Raw genomic sequence first — 22,413 nt, 5'->3', positions numbered from 1 at the left:
CTGGGGGTTCGCAACACCTACAAAGGGGACGGGACCTAGACAGATCAACGAGTCCGACCCCCTGCCACGGGCAGGAAGGAGCACTGTGGGTGGGAGGGGTCATAAGACCCCAGCCAGGTGCCTGTCCAGTCTCCTCTTGAAGATTTCCAGGGAAGGTGAGAGCACCACCTCTCTGGGAAGCCCATTCCAGGCTCTGGCCACCCTTACCGTGAAGTAATTCTTCCTAATATCTAACCTAAACCTGTCCTCCCTCAGCTTGTGGCCATTGTTGCTGGTGACTCCAAGGGGGGGCCCTGGTGAACAGACTTTCCCCGAGTCCCTGCTGCTGGCTCCTGATAAGGTTGTAGGCAGCTACAAGATCCCCCCTCAGTCTCCTCTTGCGGAGACTGAAGAGATTCAGGTCCCTCAGCCTCTCCTCACAGGGCTGGCCACAGAGGCCCCCAACCATATGAGTGGCCCTCCTCTGGACCCTCTCCAGGTTCCCCAAGTCTCTCTTGAAGTGTGGCACCCAGAACTGGACACAGGACTCCAGCTGCGGCCTGACCAGCGCCGCATAGAGGGGAAGCAAGACCTCTCTGAACCTGTTAGTGATGCCCCTGTTGATGCATGACAGGCTGCGGTTGGCTCTGCCTATTGCTTCATCACATTGGTGACTCATATTCATCCTGGAGTCAATCCTGACTCCAAGATCCCCCTCTGCCTCTGTGCTGCTGAGAGGGGCAGCCCCTAACCTATAACCATAATGCTGGTTCCCTCTCCCCAGGTGCAGCACCCTGCACTTGTCCTTGTTGAACCGCATCCTGTTCAGATCCGCCCACTTCTCTAACCTATGCAAGTCTGCCTGGATGCGGTCCCTGCCTGCCCGTGTATTCACTTTACCTCACAGCTTGGTGTCATCAGCAAACTTGAACAGGGTGCTCTCCACACCCTCGTCCAGGTCGCTAATGAAGATGTTGAACAGCACCAGCCCAAGGACTGAGCCCTGGGGGACTCCGCTGCCCACACCCTCCCAGGTTGACTTCGACCCGTCCACAGCCACCCTCTGGGTGCGCCCCTGGAGCCAGTTTGCCACCCATGTGACCGTGCATTCATCAGTGCCGCAGTCCCTCAGCTTGCCCACCAGAATCGGGGGGGACACTGTGTCAAAGGCCTTCTGGAAGTCCAAGAAGATGACATCGACTTCCTCCTTTCCATCTAAGCTCTTTGTTACGTGGTCATAGAAAGAGGCCAGGTTAGTCAGGCAGGATCGGCCTTGCACGAGCCCGTGTTGGTTACCCCTCAACATCACTTCCCCTGCAGGGCTCTCACAAATGTGGCCCTTGATAATTTTTTCCAAGACCTTCCCCAGGATAGAAGTGAGGCTGACTGGCCTGTAGTTGTCAGGCTCTTGCTTCCTCCCCTTCTTGAAAATAGGGACCACATTGGCCCTTTTCCAGTCCTCAGGGACTCGGCCCGAGCGCCAGGAGTCCTCGAACAGCCGTGCTAATGGCTCCACAATGACACCAGCCAATTCCCTCAGCACCTGCAGATGAAGGTCATCCAGGCCCACCAACTTGGACACATCCAAGTCCTCCAGGTAATCCTTAACTAGGTCTGAACTAACAGTGGGGGGACTGGCATCCTTCCCGGGCCTCTCTACACTGTCACCCGAGAGCACCCCATTGTCAGTTGACAGGAACATGGAGGCAAAGAACTTGTTGAAGAGTTCTGCCTTCTCTTGCGCGTCCGTCACCAGCTGCCCTGCCCTGCTTCGTAGGGGTCCAATGTTACCCTGAGACTTCTTCTTGCTACCTATATAGTTGAAGAAGGACTTTTTGTTATCCTTAATCCCAGAAGCTAATCTAAGCTCCAGTGCTGCTTTAGCCTTTCTTACCAAATTCCTACAAGCTTGGGTCAGGGAGGTGCACTCCTTGGTCCCTGCCCCCTGCTTCGACCGCCAATACGCTTTTTTCTTTGCCTTCAGGCCAGCCTGGATATCCGTGCTCAGCCATGAAGGTTTCTTGGACCCTTTTCCTGCCTTCCTGCGCAGAGGAATTGCATCCTGTTGCACCCCAAGGAGAGCTTCCTTGAGGAAGGACCACCTTTTCTGAACCCCCATACTAGCTACCCCCTGGGCTCCGAGTGCCTCCCTGACTACTGCCCTGAGCACATCGAAGTTCACTTTCCTAAAGTCAAGCATTTGCTCTGTGCTAGTTAACCTCCCCACCTTTCTCTGAATATCAAACTGGATCGTTTCATGATGGCTGGCCCTTAGCCTCCCTTGTACTAACAGCTCCCCCACCAGGTTGTCCCTAGAGGCTAACACCAGATCCAGTATGGCGTTTTCCCTGGTGGGGGCAAGTACTTCCTGCACGAGGTGTAGGTCCTGTACACACATCAGGAACCTTCGTGAGTGACTAGACCTGGCCGACTGCTCCTCCCAGTTAATGTCAGGGTAATTCATATCACCCATGACCACAACATCCTTTGCATGCACAGCCTCCCCCAGCTGCCTGGAAAATTTCAGATCCATTTTAGCTTTTCTTCCTGATGTGGTGGCCTGTAGTAAACCCCTACCAGATCCCTGTCCCCCCGCCCTCCTTGAAGTTTGACCCACAGGGTCTCAGTTAAGCCTTCCTCTGGTCCCATTTGGAAGGTAGAACTGGTATACTGTTCCCTGCTGCAACCCCCCCACCTTTTTTCCCCTTCCTATCTCTTCTAAACAACCTGTAGCCCTCTTGTCTACTGCCCAGTCAAATGGTTCATCCCACCATGTCTCCACTAGGCCAACCAGGTCAATTTTACTTCTTGCAAGCAGGAGAGCAAGCTCCTTCTGCTTGTTCCCCATGCTTCTTGCATTAGTGAAGAGACACCTTAATCCCCCCTGTGGGAGCCCTGGGCACCCCCCCTTCCTGAGAGACAACTGGTCCCTTGGTATATACCTGACCTGTCAGTCATGAAAGCACTCCTTCCCCCTCTCCCCCTCCCTTCCCTTACTTTCCTTTCTCCCCCCCGCCCCAGGGAATCTAGTATAGGCTTGTCACATATTTGACTCGCGCTGTTAATATTCAACTTCCGGTATTCGATTCGACAGTTATTCAACCAGCTGCTATTCAAGTCGACTTTCACTTTTCAAGGTAGAATATGTCGAATATTTGTCAGATCAAATATTAAGTACAAGCTTTGCACAGCCCTAGTAACCAGCTGCAATTCCATGTGTGTGTGAAATATAAGGGATGTACAGAGAATCAGTTGCAAATAGTAAAGGTGCAGGAGATGCAATTGCCATCAGTGCTACTGCTTTAGGACAGCATTTTTTATTGTGTAATAATTAATTTTTGCTGCTTTCCTGTACTTTGTTTCAATTCTGTTTGTTCACAGTAGACAACATATCAACCAAACTATTGTAATATATATATAAAAAAAATAGATGGCATTTTGTAAAATATATTTATTGTAAAATATATAATATTGTAAAATATATATATAAAATAGATGGCATTTTGCCTTGTCTGATCGAAAAGGAACAAAAGCAATGTATTTTTGGGTTGTAATGCTGTGAATTCCTTTTTCGTGTGAATAATACACACTTTTTTGAAAGATGCTCCAAAATAATCCTTTAATCTGCTTCAATGAGATGATCTCCTGAGGTCCCTTCCTGTCCTGTTTTTCTATACTTCTATGAACCTTTAAACCTATTGTCCATCTCCAAAAGAATTGGGAAGGCTTAGTTATCATTGTACGTCTTTGCAGGATTATTATTCCTGCTATTATAACTTCAGCAGCAAGACTTTGGGAATTCAGGGAGGATAAGGAAAATAGATGTCTCCAATATATAGAAGTCTTGTCTTCTGCCAACCTGGTTCTTCTTTTTCTTCCCTCAAAACAGAACACTGCTATTAGTGATATTCTACCTCCAGCACTCTTGCTTACATCCTTTAATATAATGTTTATATAAATTAATAATAATTATATATTAGGCAGTATGTAATGATCAATTCCCTTGATACAAACGTCTTTCAAGAGTAAATGTATAGTGTGCAGCTGTAAAGAGTGCTTCTGTCAAAATTGTTGTTCTGCCTTTGATATAAATGTTCACTATCACTGCTTGCACTCTTTTACATACATGCTTATTATCATTGCTTAAACTGAGAGAATCAAGGAAAAAAGTGTTAGCTATCTAATGTTTCTTCATACTCACTTAATGGTTATTATATCTTTATCCTTTCTTCTAAAGGACTGAGATTTGGCTAGGCAAACAAATTGCAACACTTAAATGCTAAGTAGCATCTAATTAAGGGGAAAACATTAGTGTCTTTTCCAACTATTTAATGTTTTGCCAACAAAAGTAACTTCTAAACAAATCCATTTTTATGGAGATGAAACAGTCACTTTTCAATTACATACAAATAGCCTCTGAGATTCTCAAAGTAACAGTTGTGTTTTGAACCTCTTTATCAATATTCATTTAAGAACCTCAGGTTATTTTTATAAAGACTAAGCCCCCCAAAATGAAGATTTAATCAGCAAACTAAGATCCAATAGGTAACCTGTAATATTCACTTTTTTCTTGATCAGGAAAATTTAATGTGTGCAGATTAAGTTACATATCAGAGGTCACACCATGAGGCAGTAACAGAGTGGCACATACAGTTGTTGCTCTTTTTCCTGCTTTAACCATGCACCATTCTTTGGTCAGGGTAAAGAGAAACATGACACTGTAGCTGGATTTTAAGTGTTGGCTGCAACATGATTAGGTTCAGTATTAAAATGGGGGAGTTGGTAGTTTCAAGGGTGGAATAATCAAGTAATAACTCATTCTAGTTATGAGCTAAATGTCCTTACATGAAACAACGAAAAAGCGGAGGTTAATACCCTTCGCCAAACCCTTGCTTCTCAACCCTAAGCTGAATTTCCCAAAAGATATGAGGGTATAGAGATGGTGCAGCTCAGTCAGCAAAATCGTAAGTTGTTTTCTTTCTTTCTGGATTAATAGGACAGGAAGGGTTCACAGGAGCCAGCTGGCCAGTGAGGGGCTAAGGGAGCTAAAGCAAAGTTCCCACCAAAATAAAGAATATAGGGGGATGATGAGCATAGGAGGAGAGGAGACCCTTTCCCTTTTTTAAAGCAGTACTTGAGAGTTACTGGTGGAGAGAGGGTATAGACTTGATGCAAATGCTAGTCATTGATAATGGGCCAGTACTTTAGACCAGTGGTTTTCAACTTTTCTTCATTTGCAGACCCCTTTGAATTGTAAGTGTGGGTATTCACATGCTTCTGATTGATCATAGTCATCTTTCACAGACCCCCAGAAAACCACTGTAAAAGTGTGTTCGGCTGACATTTGTGTCCCATTTTAAAAAAAATATTAAAATCAAAAGGGCTGTTCAAGTACTATAGTGCCTTTTGCCCAGTGTGTTGTCATGTCCCACTCTGTTCAATGCAGGCAGGTTTCCAGTACAATTACATGGTCTAGTTTCCTGCTGGCAAGCATGAAGGAAGGTGAACATTTCTAGCAACTGTTAAACGAAAGTGTACAGTGTTCGCTACATTGTCTTTTCTGTGTCACTCCCTCACTTCCCATTTACCTCTTCATTAAATGCATGGCTGAGTTTTGTTCTGCTCTAGATTACATTTCATGCAAATTGTTTGATGAACTAATGAACATTTTAGCAACTTGAAGCTTCAGCTTGCTGTTACTTATCCCACCCTGGCCAGTAGCAGACCTAAGGCACGAAACTCAAAGCAATTTGGCAGCTATGATGTTCACGGTGGGGGAGGAGTAGGGTTTGGCAAGCCAGAGCGTAATTGCGTGGGCTATTTCTGCTGCAGTGGGATGTCCCAAGAGCAAGGAACTCCAGGGGTTGGTGGTTGCTGAGGTTGTAGGTAGGCCCTGGGTTCATGTGTGGTATGTGGGTGCTGAGACATCTGGGCAAGGGGGCAGGCTCTTCTGGAAGAACTAGTGTGGCTAGCTACAGAGAAACAGAAATAGGGAGAGCCTGGGGCTTGTACTGATACCAGTACAACGTTCTCTCTCCCAAATAATTGTTTTTGCTCCTAATCCAGCTGGGAGAGCAGAGACGGGATGCTGTCGCTGCCTCCTTAACAGGTGCTACAGTAGACTTTAGCTGCCAGAAGGCAGAAATGAAAATGCTTGTAGTATTGCAACATCTCAGCTGATCTGTAGGAATGCATGACAGAACTATCCATTGCACAATTATTGCATTAGATCTATTGTAGTTGGCAAACCTGTAATACAGTGAAATGCCTGTCAGGCCAAATATAGTGTCCTTAGCATCCAACCATAGCAATGCTGTGTGTCCTAGCTGATAACCCCTTTTCCTGTAGCCTCCATTGTCACCTCATTTAACACACTCTCCATCTACTATAACTGCCTCATTGTCATCACATACAGAAAATGTGTTCAGAACATGACAAAATAAAAAAAAACACCATCCTGGCCAGTCACGTATGTGTAAAATAAGAGTCATTTCCCCATGAATTATCTTTTATGCTCTCTAATGCTTCCTCTTGTCTGCCAGATCCACCATCTACATTGAAATGACCTCCTTCTAATAGATGTCACATGAAACGCCAAGAATGTGTGTACTGTAGAACTAAAAAGGAGTTTTAACGGTTAAGCACTAGTGATAATTCTGCACAGCAATGAGTTCAAGAAAAACAGATTAGTAATCCCATCTTTTTTCCCAAATTAGTAGTGCATTATGTAGGTTGCTTCTGTACATTGTGTTACTCTAAGAAAGTATCCTTAAGGTATGTATACATTTCCCTAACCTAGATGAAATTGTAAGTACCCAATTTGAATTTTGTTTAGGGTATGGCAGTTAATATTTCTCACCCTTTTTTGAAATTCCCACAAGATATTAAAGAATTGCAAGACTTATATTTTATGTCTCATCAAGAACACTTCCTGTTCTATATCCTGCTGATTTATACTGTCACATCATGCGGTTAAATTAAGACTCAGTGGTAAGAAGTACATCCTAGTGAGAGTCTTCAGTGTCATTGTGTCATAGACTTAGGTGGGTTTTTTTTCTTTTTGTTTGCTTGCTTGGTTGCTTTTCTTATTTTTCCTTTTGTGCAGCTGAGCATACCCAGTTGGATATGGGAAGCTGTGATTAAAGTAAAAAGCCTCTTACGAGACAATTTTCTGTTCAGGCCCCTGAGTTTGTAACTTAGTGACAGAAAATCTATAACTGAATAATGGATCTCTTGAGTTCTCATTGAATTAGTCAACAAATTGTATGTTGAAGGACAAGTACAAAGCTTGGCTAAATTGGTGGCACCACTTTAGATTTTAGATTCTGTATAATTGTAACCTAGGGGTCAGCAATGGTTTTGGGCAGAGTGCCAATAACACCTGTAACCTCTACTTGGAAGATGTTGATGTGCCAGGGGTGGATGGCAGGGGAGCCATGAGGTGCCTGGTCCTTGTGGCAGCAAAGCCCAGGCCCCTTTCCTGCCATCTGCCCTGAAGTGTGCATGCGTCTGCCACCAGCAATGAGTCAGGCTGGGGCTCTGCAGACCCTGGTGCAGTTGCTGGCAGACTTCCTATTGCCTGCTGTGAGCAGCCCGGGCTCGGTGGCAAGGACCTCCCCAGATGCTGGGCCAGCTGGCAAGTGGCTGGCAGGTGCAAGCAGTGTCACTGGGGTCTGCGGGACCCTGGCCCGACTCATTGCCAGCAGCGGGTGCACGTGTGCCTTGGGGCGGACAGCAGGGAAGGGATCCAGGCTGCGCTGCCATAACTGAGATTGGGCCCCTCATGACTCACCTGCCATCTTCCCTAGGTGCACATGCACCTACCACCAGCAACAAGCTAGGCCATGGCCCTGTGGACCCTGCGGCAGTTGCTTGCAGCTTCCCAACTGTCTGCCACAGCTGGCCTGAGCTCTGGGCTGGCCCCTGTTGCCTGCCACAGGTCCTGGGCTCCTCATGGCAGGTGGCAGGGAGGCTGCACACATCTGTACTAGGGGGTTGCAGAGTGCCAGCTCAACTTGTTGCCAGCGGTGGGTGTATGTGTGCCTTCAGGTGGACAGTGGGGGAGTTGCAAGGGACCCGACCCTCGTTGTAGCAGTGCAACCCCAGCCCCTTCCCCACCATCTGTCCTGAGGTACACGTGTCAAGCAAAATGCCTTTGAATGCCATCCTGTGGCATGTGTGCCAAGGGTTGCAGACCCCTGCTATATCCAGTGTCAACTATTCATTCCAACCTAATAAAAGCAAAAAACTGATTTGGCATTAAGAAGTGATGGGCTTCTGCTGCTGTTTTGATAGCACTAGGCAATGTTATTTTTCCTCTTTAGAGCCTTGATAATGTTATATTAATACATTGTTATTGACTGGCATTGCAGAGGACATACATTCTTAGAAAATAATACCAGAACTGAGCTTTTAGTTGCTTTTTAATAAGAAAAGATTTAGGTAACTAAATTGACGAAGCTTGTTTAGATTATTGATTATGCAAAAAACAAATTGATCAGCAATATAAAACATATTTGATCTATTCTTGGTCTATTGCAGGATTGCTATGATTTAATAGAGCAAGCTCAAAATATCTGTTTAATGCTGTGATATTTATAATCTACTCGCTTGCAACAAGTAAACCAATAAAAAAAATTCAAACATTTCATCAGTATCTTGAAAACTAGTTTATCTCATTTTGAACAAAGTATTCCAGAAGGTCATAAAAACAAGGAAATATTGTATTAAAGGGACCCTTGCGTATCCATATGGTCACAAACTTTGTCTCATCTTTATGGTATTTTTTTGCAACTGGAATATTAGAGTTTTGTTGCCAAGTGAACAGAAGTAATAAGCCTGCTAGGAGTTGTAGTCACAACTTACCATGGGTACCTAAAAAGCTTTTACATGAAAATGTAATATAAAAATATGTAAATGCATGTTATTGATTAATACAAATGTTGATAAAGGATATATAGAATCACATTTTCTGCACAAGGATGATTTTGTGGGCAGACAGGTACTGCAGTTTTGGGTTGGTTGTTTTTAAAGAGATGTACCATTTCGGTATTTTCTTCCTGAACAGATGAACCACACCATTCACAGTGTTGCCAACCCCAGATATTCAAATGTAGTGGTTCAGACCTTCAAAATAGTGAAATTAAAAAAAAAAAAAAAAAAGTATGTTGTAGTCTTCAAGCTATTCTTCACAAGCCTGAGAACTGGAGACTCTGTGCAGTGAAAAATGAGGTGCTTCTGTACTGATATGAATCTAGGAGGCAGGGCTACATGAATTGCCTAGCTCAAAGCAACAACTGCAGAAATCGTTAACCCTATTCTATGATTTCTGATGCCAAGGCCAGACAGGATATCAGCTTAACTGTTCACAGTGAAATGTGAGCCATGGGTTATGTTGGTTTCCTTTCTCCTCCCTTGAACTCTCATATTCCTTAAGAACCAGTTTACCAAAATAGAAACCTATATTTCATTGAGGGCACATATCCTCTAGTTGTCCTAATGTCACTGTTTTGGTGAAATAGTCAACTGTCAAATATCACTTTGAAGACTTCTTTATTTAAAGTTGTGGATTTATTAGATAATCCAGCAAATATGCACATCAAATTATATTACAATGATGTTCTGTGTTTTTTTCATTTCAGATCTCATTAATGGAGCCCAAGAACAGTGTGAATTGCCTCCTATGGATGGTTTTCCTCACTGTGAAGGCAAAATAAAGGTAAAGGTGATCACATTGTACATATTCTCTTTTCATTTTTTTTAAAATATGGTCTGTGTTTAAAAGATGTTAGTGCTGAGACAAGTGCTGTTTCATAAAATATAAATTAGTGAGAGGGACCAGAAGACAAGTACTGAAGAACTTGTCATTACAGCTCATCTCAAGCCAAAATAGGACTGTTGCTGAAAGGAAGTGAATAATGATGCCTCTCATTAAAGCAAATACAGTAGCCCCATAGTACTTGGGTAGCTTTTTTTTATCTAGTTCTTTCTTCCTGCCGGCAGCTGTGTCTCTTTCCCTTACCTATATTCCCACCCCCCCTCCACCAGGGGTTCTGTTGCCTCTTCCATTTAAAATGGCTCTTTAGTCCCTTCTTCCCACTCCACCATGCCATGGTCCCCCAACCCTATGTGCCTTATTTCCTCCTACGCGAGGGGCACTGTGCACTTACCCCCATGCCTTCTCTTTCTCTCCACCATTTTTTTCCTCTTTGGAGATGAAATAGTATCACAGGAATAAAAGCAAGGATTAGATGGAATTTTGTTATGTTGAAGGTTATTAATGAGTGCCATTGAATTGGTCTTTGCTATATGTACAGTTCCACGCGTATTTGAAGCTCTCACTGTGCTAACCAGATGTCAGAAGCTCCATGTGTCCCTGTTTTTTAGTTTTGTGGGGAATGAGGAGTTGTTTCTCCGATGTTTAGGTGTTCCTCATATTCAATAGGCTTTGGTCCACATTCCCTGCAGTTCTGGAAATTCGCAATGGTTTATTGCATTAGAGAGAGAGAAAAATGTCATTGAATCAAGTGTGAGGCTTTTGCAAGGCTGACTGATAACTACATGCTGGAAGTATTTCTGCCCCAGTCATACAAAACAAATGTCTGAATAATTTTATAAATAATCCAATTGCATTTGGCCTTGGGTTTTAAGACCTCAGTCATCCCTGTAGAAATTATATATCATGCTAATAAGGAAGTTTGAATCAACAAATATAAAATAATGTCAGTTTCTTTTAAACAAAAAACAGAAGATCCATAAGATTAAAAAGTTGGAGATGTTTAGATTTTAAAAAATAACAATGTGCATTAGTAATTGCATCCAGGAACTCCAATTGTTTGGCACTTCATCAAAGTAGGAGGATGTATTTCTAACATATTGGGAGATATTTCTGCAATTGCTTAGAATCTTTTTTTTTATTATTATTATGTGTTACTTGGTATCTGAGAGTTTTAAATTTTTTCTACAAAATTACAATATTTGCTTATTTCAATGTCTCTTTATATGCTGTTTTTTGTTTTGTTTTGGGTTTTTTTAAATAAATTTCCAGCCCTGCTTTGAACAATTTCACTATACTGCAAAATGGCTATGTAATTTGAATGGCAAGTTGCTCATTTATCTTTTTTAAAGAACTTTTTTTGCTTGAGTAAAGATGTCAGACTGACAGTCCTAGGAACTTAAGTGATCTAGTTAACCACAAAGGAAATATAATCTATAAAGGCAATGTAAGCAGCATTAGTCCTACCAGTGTGCTGTTGTGCTTGTCTGGAGAGGATATTCCAATATCCATTTAGTTCTTATCTGGCTACCAGTTAGTGCTAATTGTGTTCATCCATAGTGATGTGGTTAATTAGGAGCTTGAATGAGACGATGAATATGCTTCATATAGGCTGTTGCAAAGTGTTCACAGACAAGTTCTTACCTGTCATTATTTATTTCAGTCTAAAAGCTTAGAGTTTTCTGCTTGCTGGGTTTCTCATGAAAACGAGGCTTTATAAAGTAAAAATAAGTACATATGGCTTAAACCTAACAAACCTGCTTCCTTTGTTTCAGTGGATGAAAGATATGTGGCGATCGGATCCATGCTATGCAAGTTACGGTGTGGATGGGTCCACTTGCTCCTTTTTTATTTACCTCAGTGAGGTCAGTATGTCTTTCTTGAACTGCATGTGGTTCTGGTAGGAGACATTAAAATGCCTTAAATATTTATGGAAAATTACTTGTCTGGTTTATATTAGGAAAATTAAGCGAAGCCCTTTGATAGGAGTTTTAATGAGACAAGACAGTAACTATTTTAAATGCTAATTTTGAAAACCGTTTCCAGCTGAGACAGATTTAATAAAAAGGACATCTACAGAACATAACAGCTATGAAGGCCAAAGTCTTCACGTACAGGCTTCTGTCTGGTTGCTGATAACAGTTCTCTGATTCCAAGCAGCTAGGTGCTGATGGATTGAAAACTTCCAGAAATAAGTTAGGAATGAAATACCATATTTATTTGCATATCACCCCTTTCTCCCCAATAAGACATGCACCTTGTTCTGAGCAGTTTTTTCCAGAATCTTTCCTGCCACATCATGGGCTCATCATGGCTGACCATTGACTGCATGGAGCAAGTGGGGGTCCACCTATCAGTATAACTCACTGTCCACTTGTAGCTCCACGTGGCCGGGCCTTTGAGTCACCTAGCGGCACTTCTGGTTTCGCTGCTGGCATTTCCAGGCTCGCTGATCGGCCACTGGGGTATCCCTGCCTCCCCATACCCCCCCCTCCCCGACTCGGTGGACAGGGGGGGCTGGGGGTGCAAATGTAAGTACTGGCCCACACGAGTCACTGGCTCCACAGCTAGAGGTTTAACCCTCTCTGTCTCTACAGAACTGACAGTGGCTTTTGGCTGCTGAGCCAAAAGCTACTGCCAATTTGTCGGTGACTGAGAGAGTTAAACCTCTAGCTGTGGAGCGGCAATGAAAAGGTAAGGGATAGCAACGAGTGGACTTCACCCTTGCTTGGTGCCCAGCCCCCAGCAAATATTCCAGCATCCCCATGCCTCCATTTCTTGATAATGACTTGCACCCCAATTTTTTTTTCCATTAAAAGTGTGTGTGGGGTATGCAAGTAAATACAGTAAATAGATGTCGGTGTTTTCTGCTTAAGGAATTCAGTGTTCTCCTCCTATGTAGTAGGGTCAATGCACTAGGTTTGTTTGTCTTGTCAGGGTTTTTTCTGGCTTGCTTGATGTTTTCTTTGTTTTTCCTTCTTCTGTGAATATATCATATGTCTTTGTCCTCTGTTTTTTGTGCCTTCAGCTTCCCCCTTTCTCCCACATTACCACCAGTGTATGGTTGTTTTGCTGCTGAAGGCCAGGTATTATTTGTTGTTGAAAACACAGTTTAAACACTCAGACTCTGCTTTCCAGATGTCACTGCTACTGGGCAAATCTCTTGACTTCACATTCTCCATCTGTAAAATAGGAGTGATGGTATTTGCCTATCTGTGACAGGAACTGTGAGGTTTGCAAATGCTTGTAAAGAGCTTTTGGATTGCAAAGCAACATGCTATTGGTATGGCAGCTGTAAAGTTTGTTCATTCTGTTTATGTAGCAACATAACTCTTATTAGAGAGAGAGACATAAAATGAAGAATCATATTCCCCAATCCCCAATTTTTCATTTGCTAAGATAAATGCACGTACAGCCAAAATGGTAGAAGTAGTAACAAGGATTCATTAGGTAATGAATGTCCTAATGCCCTTCAATTAGTATGTGTTGTTTTCCATTGCAATTACTGCAGCTTGAGAGGTAAAGTGATTGATTTTTTTTAAAGGAGTTAGGATATTTGAATAAAATATTTCAAATGGCATTTTGAGCAGCAGTGCTGAATTTGCATGACTGCTTCACGATTGAACAAGTGAACAAAACAAGCAATTCTTTACTCATCAATTTGTCTTTATATTTGGGGAACAGCAGACAAGTCTTTTTGCTTTTTAGAGTTCTCCCTTGACAGTATGCAAAACTAATATTGGTTGAACATGTTATTAACCTTGAGTTTAAATTCAACATACTTAATCCTATGATTAATGCCCACCAGCAAAGGTTGAAAGCTTAAATGTTTGTGAATGCAAGCATGAAATGAAATTCGAATAATGACTACAATGATGTGGATTTATGAGGTGTGTTGGCTACTAAAGATAACTTAGAAATGGTGTTGCACATAGTAATTTGTCAAAGCGGGCAGTGATAGAGAATTGACTGTTTATAGTGGCTGAAAAGCTGAATGATAAATTTTTCTACAAAAACTGAGTTGTGGGTAAGGAGATGAGTGGCTGGCTTAAAACCATTATTGTGAGGAAATTGTAGGTTTTTAAGATTTGCAGTTCCTCTTGGGACTACTATATAGGAAATGGTTGTGCATGCATACACACATATATTTTAAATGAAAACAGTAAGTCTTCATAATAGAGTGAGAGAGAAGGGTGTGGGCCACCCTTATTACACCAACAGTATGGCATACACCTATTTTATCTTCTAAATTTCATCTCAACATGCATGACTGCCAAAGGCACTGAAAAGTCAAGTGACTTACCTGAGGTCACATAGTATCTTAGAGGCAGAGCTACTCGAGTCCCATTCCATGTATCCCCTTGATTTTATGTGCTTTGTTTGCAAAATGGAAAATAACTCAGAGAAATCTAGTCTACCCCAGTCTTTATTTTGTACAGACAATACAGATTCAAGTATTACCTGTTCTCTGCGTCCTCTGGCTGCTGCTGGCAGCAGCATCAGAGGAAAAGCCTAGGAATTGCTGACAACTAAAACATACTCTTTCCTCCACCCTTTCTCCCATGTGTGTTTGGCTCTGCAGAGAGGTTGCAGGGGAGAGCAAGCAGAAGGTGAGAGCATCCAAAAATAAAAGGCTGTTTCCCTTACAGCAATGGGTCTCAAGCTCTTCAAGACACCCCTTGGAAAATGGCAGCTCTTAGTTTTCAGTTATTTTTGACGAAATAATATAGCATTTTTTGTTAGAAAGAACTTGGAAAGATCACACACAGCAGTTCAGAATGTTTTTAACACTATGAATCTCTCTCTGAAATCTCTGGGGTTATCTTGTGAATTCTGTTTTGTCCATCTGTCACGGGGAGAAACAGGGGGGCAGACCCTGAGGAGCCAGGGGGGAACCCTGGGAGCAGGAACTGGCTGGGGAAGGTAAAAGGAGAAAGAAAAAAACAGAAAACTTCTTACCTGTAGCGGGAGCCGCGGCGAAGCCGGAAATGGCGGCGGGACCTCGGCAGCTCGTTAGCCACACCTTCATACAGCTGTGGTCAGCTGATAAGACGGACCGCAGGAGCCGGCTGGGGGAAATGAAAAGACCTGCTAGTGTGAAAGTGGGGGAGAGACCCGCAGGAGCACTGGCCAGGAAGTCTCACCCGGAGCTCCCACAAGGGGGAAAAGCGTGGGAAACTGCCTCTCGCAGCACGGGAGGACGCAGTGAAGCCCACCATGGGGAAGACGCTGCTGGCGGCAGCACGGGGAGTGAGGGATCAGAGGCACCTCATCCAGACTGGGAACCAGGATCAGGGGACCGGGAAGAGCCAGAGGGGCTTGAAGCCTGGGGTTACCACCAAAGAGCCAGAAGAGTGAGCAGAAGCCAAAATGCCAGATCAGGTGGGACCACAGAGGGCTCAGGAGGGCTCAAGGAGGTGCCCCAGGCAGAGGACGAAGGGCCCGAGCAGTGTGAAGGGCGGCAGAAGACGGTCCTCAACAGTATAGAGCCGCCCTGACAGGAGACGTGGGGAAGATGTGCAGAGAAGGACCACCGAGGGTCCAGCAAACCCCCAGGCTGGGCAGAGAGTGGAGAGGAGGACGCTGTAGCCTGCAGTCTACCCCAGACCCAGTTTAGGGCTTGCTAGGGGCCTTAGGGGCCTGGGCCTGTTGTTGTAGAGCAGGCTGTGGGAGCATGTGGTAAAGGGGGCAGAGGGCCTCCCTTAGTATCTTTGTATTTCTCTGTTGTTGGTATTTTTCCCCCCCTTTTTCATTTCCCACTTTTGGAGGGGTTGCTGGGTGAGGTATATGGAGCCCAAGTGTTGTTTAAACCCGAAGGGGGTTTACAGTCACAGGAAAGGCTAGACGGCCGTGAGGCGAGGTGGGAGGAGTTAGGGTTTGACCCGGCTGCCCTATAACCCGTTTCTACAAGGGACACGTAGCCTCAACTGTCGGCGACTTGGCCGAAGGACATCAGGAACTCGTCAACACAGGGTGTAAGGGTGAGGTAGACAGGGGGTTGGAGCCTTGCAGAAGATCGTCGTCCAGCAGTCCCATACGTGAGAGAGCCCCAATAGTTGGATCCCCATGGCAGGTGAGATTGGGGGAGAGATATCCGGGCAAGAGACTCATACTCGGCAGGACCACAGGGACAGACCAGCGGACCACCCCGAGCATCCGGGGCCACGTGGTGCATGACCGGATGTTCGAGACCAGATGGTACACCATCTAACAAAGCTAACATCTAGGGATTTCAGGAGACTTCAGGGTGCTGCAGCTACCTGCTTGAGACTCTGCCTTGTAGATTTGCCTATGTATGGAGTGTGTGCGGACTTGGATCTCTTCCTGTCTATGGCAGACAGCAGCCTACTTATGACCATTTCATAGGACTGTGCTTTCCTTGGATATCACCTCTGTCCCTGGAGTCTGAAGGGCTAGATCATGGAGAAATGACCCATTTGAGAGGACTTAATCAAGATAACACAAATGCTGCTCTGAATGCAGCCTCCAGGTAGATCAGATCCTGTTCCTTCCCACATTGGCCAAATGAAGAAAAGGTTAGACAATAACTTATTCAGGTTAAACAAACATTGAAAATTAAGATTCTAGGGGACGTAACATGTCTATTATTTTGCAACAAAAGTTTGCCCTTTTTAAAAAAAAAAGACTTGCTGTTAAAATATTATATTATATATGTATTTTTTTTTTCATTACATGCTTTTGGTGAAGCAGATTGCTCAAAACACTGAAACTTCACCATTTAGTGCCACCAATGCAGTCTGTGGTTTGTAGGGATGACTTTGCCTCTGGGAGTATTCTGTCTGTAGACATTCATGATTTATTCAGCAGAGAAACTGCACTTTATTTTAAAATGACAGCTTATAGCAGAAAATGGAGGATTTAAAGAACAAAAATAATACTCTGTCTTTTGATTATTTTTTTTTAATTGCCCAGTGAGATGTTTATCTTCACTCAGCTCCTTTTTTAATTTAATAACTTTTTCTGTGGGCTACTAATTGCTGTGCTGAAGCAGCATATTTACTGTATTTGCATGTGGCTGTGAGATAAGAGTGGTATCACAGGTCTGGCCAAGCTCTCTCTTCTAGGCACTGCCCAGACTTTTGTAAGTGGATCGAGAAAGCAAATTTCAGGTGTCCTTACCTTGTTGGAGTGGCGTTTAGGCCAGCAGTTCCCTAATAGAGGTCAGGGTCACAAATGAGGATGCAGCACGTAATAGTGAAGTCATCAGCCATACAGAAATGCGGTTATGTTGGGCAGGCTTGCCAAGTGCAAACATGAGGAGCTGCTGGTGTAAGCATTGCTCTCTAGGTTCACTCTTCTGGTGCAGACCTCATGGCTGGCAAGTCCTCTGGGTTGTAGGGACCTCGCCAACATCATAAAACCTAGAATCCCATTGAAGGTATGGGCCTTTTTGTTTACAGTCAGAGATGCATGATAGATCCTGGGGAAGACGCTCAGATGTTTGGGAAACATGATTTATGAGGAAGGTCTGAAAGAACTAAAATTATTTCCTCTGGGTAAGATTGAGGGAGGGGAATTGATGAGTCTTCAAACACAGTATATGAAAGGTGTTTATAAAGAAAATGGAGATAAATATTTGTCTGTGGTTGTAGGGAACAGGACTGGGAGCAATGGCCTCAAACTGCAGCACAAATTTAGGTTGGGGATTAAGAGGAATTTTCTGGGAAAGCTGGTTAGGCATTGGAATAGGCTGCTTAATGAGGGGCTGTGCAATCTCCATCCCTAAAAAATTTCAAGAGCAGTTTAGACAGACACTTGGCTGGAATGGCTTAGTCAGGGCTGATCCTGCCTTGAACAGAGAGCTCGACTGGCTGAACTTGTGAGGTCCTTTCCAGCCCTACTTTTCCTATTATCCTTTGATAGGTGTAACACACAGCACATATACACAGCCAGGTTTGTATTGGATGTGATTGCTCTTTAAGAATACGATTCCTTTTAAGGGAGAAAACACACGAGAGCATAGATCATTGAGAAAGGAGTCCTAAGTGCAGCTCCTTTTCCTTTTGAGCTTCCTTTGCTGGGAAGTTCTCGCATGTACATTCAGGTTAGGCAGGTTCCTCTACCTCAGCAGGCTCCTTGCAGTATGAGTCTTCAGCTTGAGCTGATGAAAGTTGCTGAAGACTCAGCATGGAACAGCTGCTGTCCTTCTAAAACCTTCCAATCTCATATCAGCCTCACCAGATGATCATCAGACCCTACAAAGGACCTATTTTGTGAAGTGACCCCTTCCCTAATAAACTAGTTTCTGCAATACTGCCCAGCCAGTTTTTCTTTAGTGGCTTCCATTTCATTTCAAAGCATTTAAGCGACTGACTCTTTCTTGTTATCTCTGAGCCACTAACCCTTGGAATTCCAGTCCGGCATAGAGGCAAGAACACAGATGGGCAAAATGGGGAGAGGACATTAACTGCACCTTTGAAACAATGTTTTGCTGCATTGGAAGCCAACTTGTAGTTTTGAGGTGATTTACATATCTTCCTAGATGTAATGCAAGGTCAAAACAACATTAAAGAAAATTACGATGTACTTCAAAACCAAATCTGAGAAAATAGTTTTCTGGTAGGCTTGAGCCACAACTTTTCCATGATCCTGTAACATTTTCCAGGTATGTTCCCATGGAAAAATGAACTGGTATACAGAGATACCTAATTTAGCTTTGAACTCTGGGTTAAATTCACTGCTTCACAATAGACTTGCACAATGGGAATATGGCTTTCCTTTCTCACAGGTTGTAACAGATAGTGGCCTAGTAGGGGATATGGAATCAGTAATGTACATTAAATCTGCCAAAAAGCTATTTTTGAGTGGTTTATTTTTAAAGAACCTAAAGTGGTACATAGTATGTCTGAAGCTGTGGTTCCCTCTAACTGAAGAACACTTTTGCTGTAATTCTTATATACCAGTGTGACAAGCTCACAACCACCATGTTAATTGATGGGCATGTCCTGCCTCCTTGGCTATATCACACCAGGGTCTACATGCCCTCCACAGTGTGTTGTTAAGTAGGGTTTTACCTCTGGAGGTGATGTTCAGTAGTTCCCGTGGGAACTTAGACGACTTTGCTGGCATGTCTTCTGTGGGGCTTCTCCTCCTCTGCACCCCACCCCTTTCCACTTAGGTGTTTTGGATCAGCCTGGATAATGCTCTGATGTGGTAATGTAGGTTCTTTCCCTCCTGTGTTGAGGCCTGGTGACAAAGATGACTGCAGGAGGTCTGGCTGTGACCCTGTAGAGTTGTGAAAACTACAGCGGAACAAGAATTCAGCCAAAAGAGCTCAGATGGTGCAGTGGGCAGGACAACGATGTCCCCACACTGGGCATTTTTCTTTCAGCATGTCAGGTTGGTCGGTGCACTGTGCACCCTTCTCCCACGGACTCTCCACTCAAGGATGCCCCATTGCTGGCCCTGCTTCTGGGACCATGTTCCTCCTGGCCAAGTGCTATAGTGTTGAGGGGCATATCCCGCTGCACCCACACTACGCTCACAGTTTTGAATCCTCTGTCAGGGCACTCTGATTCCATGAATGCTTGGTTGGGTGTGTGCAGCTACTAGGGTCCCATGCCAGCTTCTCCTTTCCGGAGGCTTCAGCCATGCCCACTGGGCTGCCATCTCCTAGCCCCAACTGACCTGCATGCTCCTGCAAGGGATCTTGTGGGTGCTGTGCAGCAGTATGGGTCATAGCCTCCTGACCCACCAGGTGCCTCAAGCCAGCTGGTGTTGGCAGCTGTGTTTGTGTCTACCTGGACGATCCAGGCTTCCCCATGCATTCTGAGGATTTTGGCCCTGGGAAGAATTACTGGCTCCCTGCCAGCAGTGACACATGCCTCTGGGTGTTCCCTATGCATCTCATTGCTCCCTTGAGCCCACGCTGTTCCTCCTAGCGTGCTGGTCTGAAACAACTGCCCATGTCACTTCTGGCTATGGGGAGAGCTATTGACTCCAGTACTGGTGTTCCTCCTTCTCTCCCCCTAGGCTTCACTTTTGGGCTTCTTTTAAGCCCTTTTGGCACCAGACCAACCAGCGGTGTTCCTTCCAGCTGCATGGTGCCAGCCAGCTCACCCCCTGCCCGGCCACTTGGCTGTAAGTAGGTTGGAGACCTGTCACAATAAGAAATCTAAACTTGTCTGAAGCCTTTTGTTCAGGCTAATTAGAAGCAGGGTGTTTTAGAGGACTCTACATTTCATTTACTAGCAGTATAGACACTGCCTATTTTGTTAGCATTTTTTCTCTTATAAGTTAAAGTTTGGATTACCATGCTGATCCAAAAACAAAAGTGGAAACGTAGATTCTGTAGTTATTGTTAATGTATGGACAAAGATCATGCAGTAGCTCTGTTCAATGAATGACTGACGCATGGATTTAGCAAACCAAGGTTTATTGCATAGCATATGGATAACTGAGACAAACTTAGCAGCTTACATGAGAATCGCTCTTATTCATTCACACCATTCACATTAAGGCACCTATTCGCAGCACTTGGAGTCACACTGCAGTGGCCAGTTGCAGGCTTCTGCAAGGCAATGTTCAGCTGAGGGGGGTGCCGGCTTCAATACTGTCAACATGCAAGTAGGCTGATGTTGATAGTTAAGGCATCTGTTTGGGCTCGGCTCTCACTGCCCTTTTATTTTCGTGGGGCAGACTTTGATGGATGCCTGGAGGCTCCTTCACCAATCGCCACTTAATTTTTTACTTGAGCTCACCCTTTGGACTCTGTTACCAATTACATATTGTTTATATATTTCAGTCTGTTTTTCAGTTATTTTTTGTATCATCTCCACATTCTCGGACTGCCACCTGCAATTCGTCCTGACCGTTCTCTCTGTTTACTCCAAGTGTTTCATACCAGTCTGTCTAATACCTGTTGCAGTCATCCAGCTATCAGTTGTACACCCACAGCACAGATACCCACACACCCTTATTGCTTCTTTTTCTGCAAAATGGAAGTACCTTTAAAATGGCAGCTTAGCATAAGCATAACCATAGCATAGATAAAACATATATTCTAACACCTCAGTCCTGTACAATATGTTTCCTCTGTGAATATCTCCTTTCCAAGAGCATTTAAGGACCCTAACAATGAAGTCCAGGTGTAGCCATTTCCAGAGAGTACCTCAAATCTGCCTGCCATAAAATAGAAGTACAATGTGCATCTCAGTCGGGCAATCAGTTACAGTTGCTAACATGGACTGAGTAGTACTTGCATAGCGGATAATCATTGATGGAATTTGTTGCAGCCGCCTGGCAGTAGCCCATCATAATACTTGGTATTGAATAAGATGATTCCAGTAACAGCCTGAACCACCTGACTTTGTATTAGGAGAGGGGAAAGTCCTCAGTTTGCCTTTGGGGTCATTGTGCTGGACACTAGATTCAGAGTGGGAGGACCAGTTCCACTAGCTCTGTTTCCTTACCAGTACAGGAAGGTATCAGTAATACCATATGATATTGATACATGCTGTAACAATGTAACGGTTACATCTGCTTGATCCTGTACTGACAAGTGTTGCAAAAGCATTGCATCCTTTACCTCAGGGGTGTCCAACCTTCTTGAATGTGGGGCTGAATCATAAATTTTTTATCACCCAGTGGGCCAGCGAGCCATATTCAAAGACCTCACAGGAAGCGGTATCACATCACCCCCCTGAGATGAAAGTACAGTGTTTACTTCCGTTTCCTATCACAGCACCTCAGGACTTAGAAAACAGCTTGGAGGGCTGCATGGTATGTTGGACAAGCCTGCTTTACCCTGTTTCTTTGATGGTCAGAGTTTGCTAATGTCCATCATTTTGTGATTATGGGCAGGTAATAGTTGTATTGTAGCAGCTGACTAATCCTCCTCAGCGGAAGCTCCCTCTCCTTTTAAACTGGTTCAAGGTACTGAAGACGACCCACAATAGCATAACAATGAAGGGAGGAATCTGGAAATAACAGGACACATAATTTAATACAGCTAGCAATATGCACAGCCAGATATCTTTTTTTCATCACCAATGGAAAGTATAGGAAGATCTCATTGTATCACACGGTGTCATTGGGTGCATGTGATGCTAAATAGATAGGCATTTGCCATCTAGTTCATTTATTATGCTATGAATTCAAGTTAGTGTCTTCTCTAACCCACTATAAATCACTACATTCCTTTAAAAGGTTTTCTAATGCTTCACTGTAAAGAAATAGCCAAGGAAATAATCTTCACTTAATATTTTTACACTTGTCATATTACTGGAGTTCTAATAACATTTTTAACAGGAAAAATATTAATTTGACATTGATGTTTCAGCACTCAGCCATCCTTATTACTGCACAAATGTGTTAATGTATTGTCATTTGGGACATCTGTGGTAAAAATACATGTTCACCATATTTCCTGTAGGCAGTAAAATTCAGCAGCCTGTTAAGGCCCATATATAGGAAACATCAGGTCACACATTTTTGTGAACTCTTTCCTTTCTGTAGTTTAGCACAAGTTATCTTAACACTTTGCATGTAAACATGGCCTGATTTAATCCCCCTACCCCCAAAACTTGAGCGCCTGTATCTCCCGTGGAGCTGCTGGGGAACAGGGTAGTGGAATATGGGGAGCTTCTCTAGTGCAGAGGTCAGCAACTTTTTAGGAGTAGTGGGCCAAATTAATGGAG

The 22,413-nt window shown here is 43.9% G+C and overlaps 1 protein-coding gene across 5 annotated transcripts in view; it reads left to right on the top strand.

The window, feature by feature from the left end:
* MGAT5 (alpha-1,6-mannosylglycoprotein 6-beta-N-acetylglucosaminyltransferase) overlaps positions 1-22,413 on the top strand; it is a 227,265-nt gene that overhangs the window by 105,064 nt on the left and 99,788 nt on the right. For all 5 annotated transcript variants that reach the window (XM_090045878.1, XM_090045879.1, XM_090045880.1 and 2 more), the window contains 2 exons: positions 9,621-9,697; positions 11,530-11,619. In XM_090045878.1, the coding sequence (XP_089902004.1) occupies positions 9,621-9,697; positions 11,530-11,619 (167 nt within the window). The remainder of the gene's footprint in view (positions 1-9,620; positions 9,698-11,529; positions 11,620-22,413) is intronic.

This window comes from Crocodylus siamensis, chromosome 4, assembly GCF_052110815.1.
Source record: "Crocodylus siamensis isolate JL-2025a chromosome 4, ASM5211081v1, whole genome shotgun sequence".
Classification (NCBI taxonomy): Eukaryota; Metazoa; Chordata; order Crocodylia; family Crocodylidae; genus Crocodylus; species Crocodylus siamensis.
This window is presented reverse-complemented; position numbering and strand designations above follow the sequence as displayed.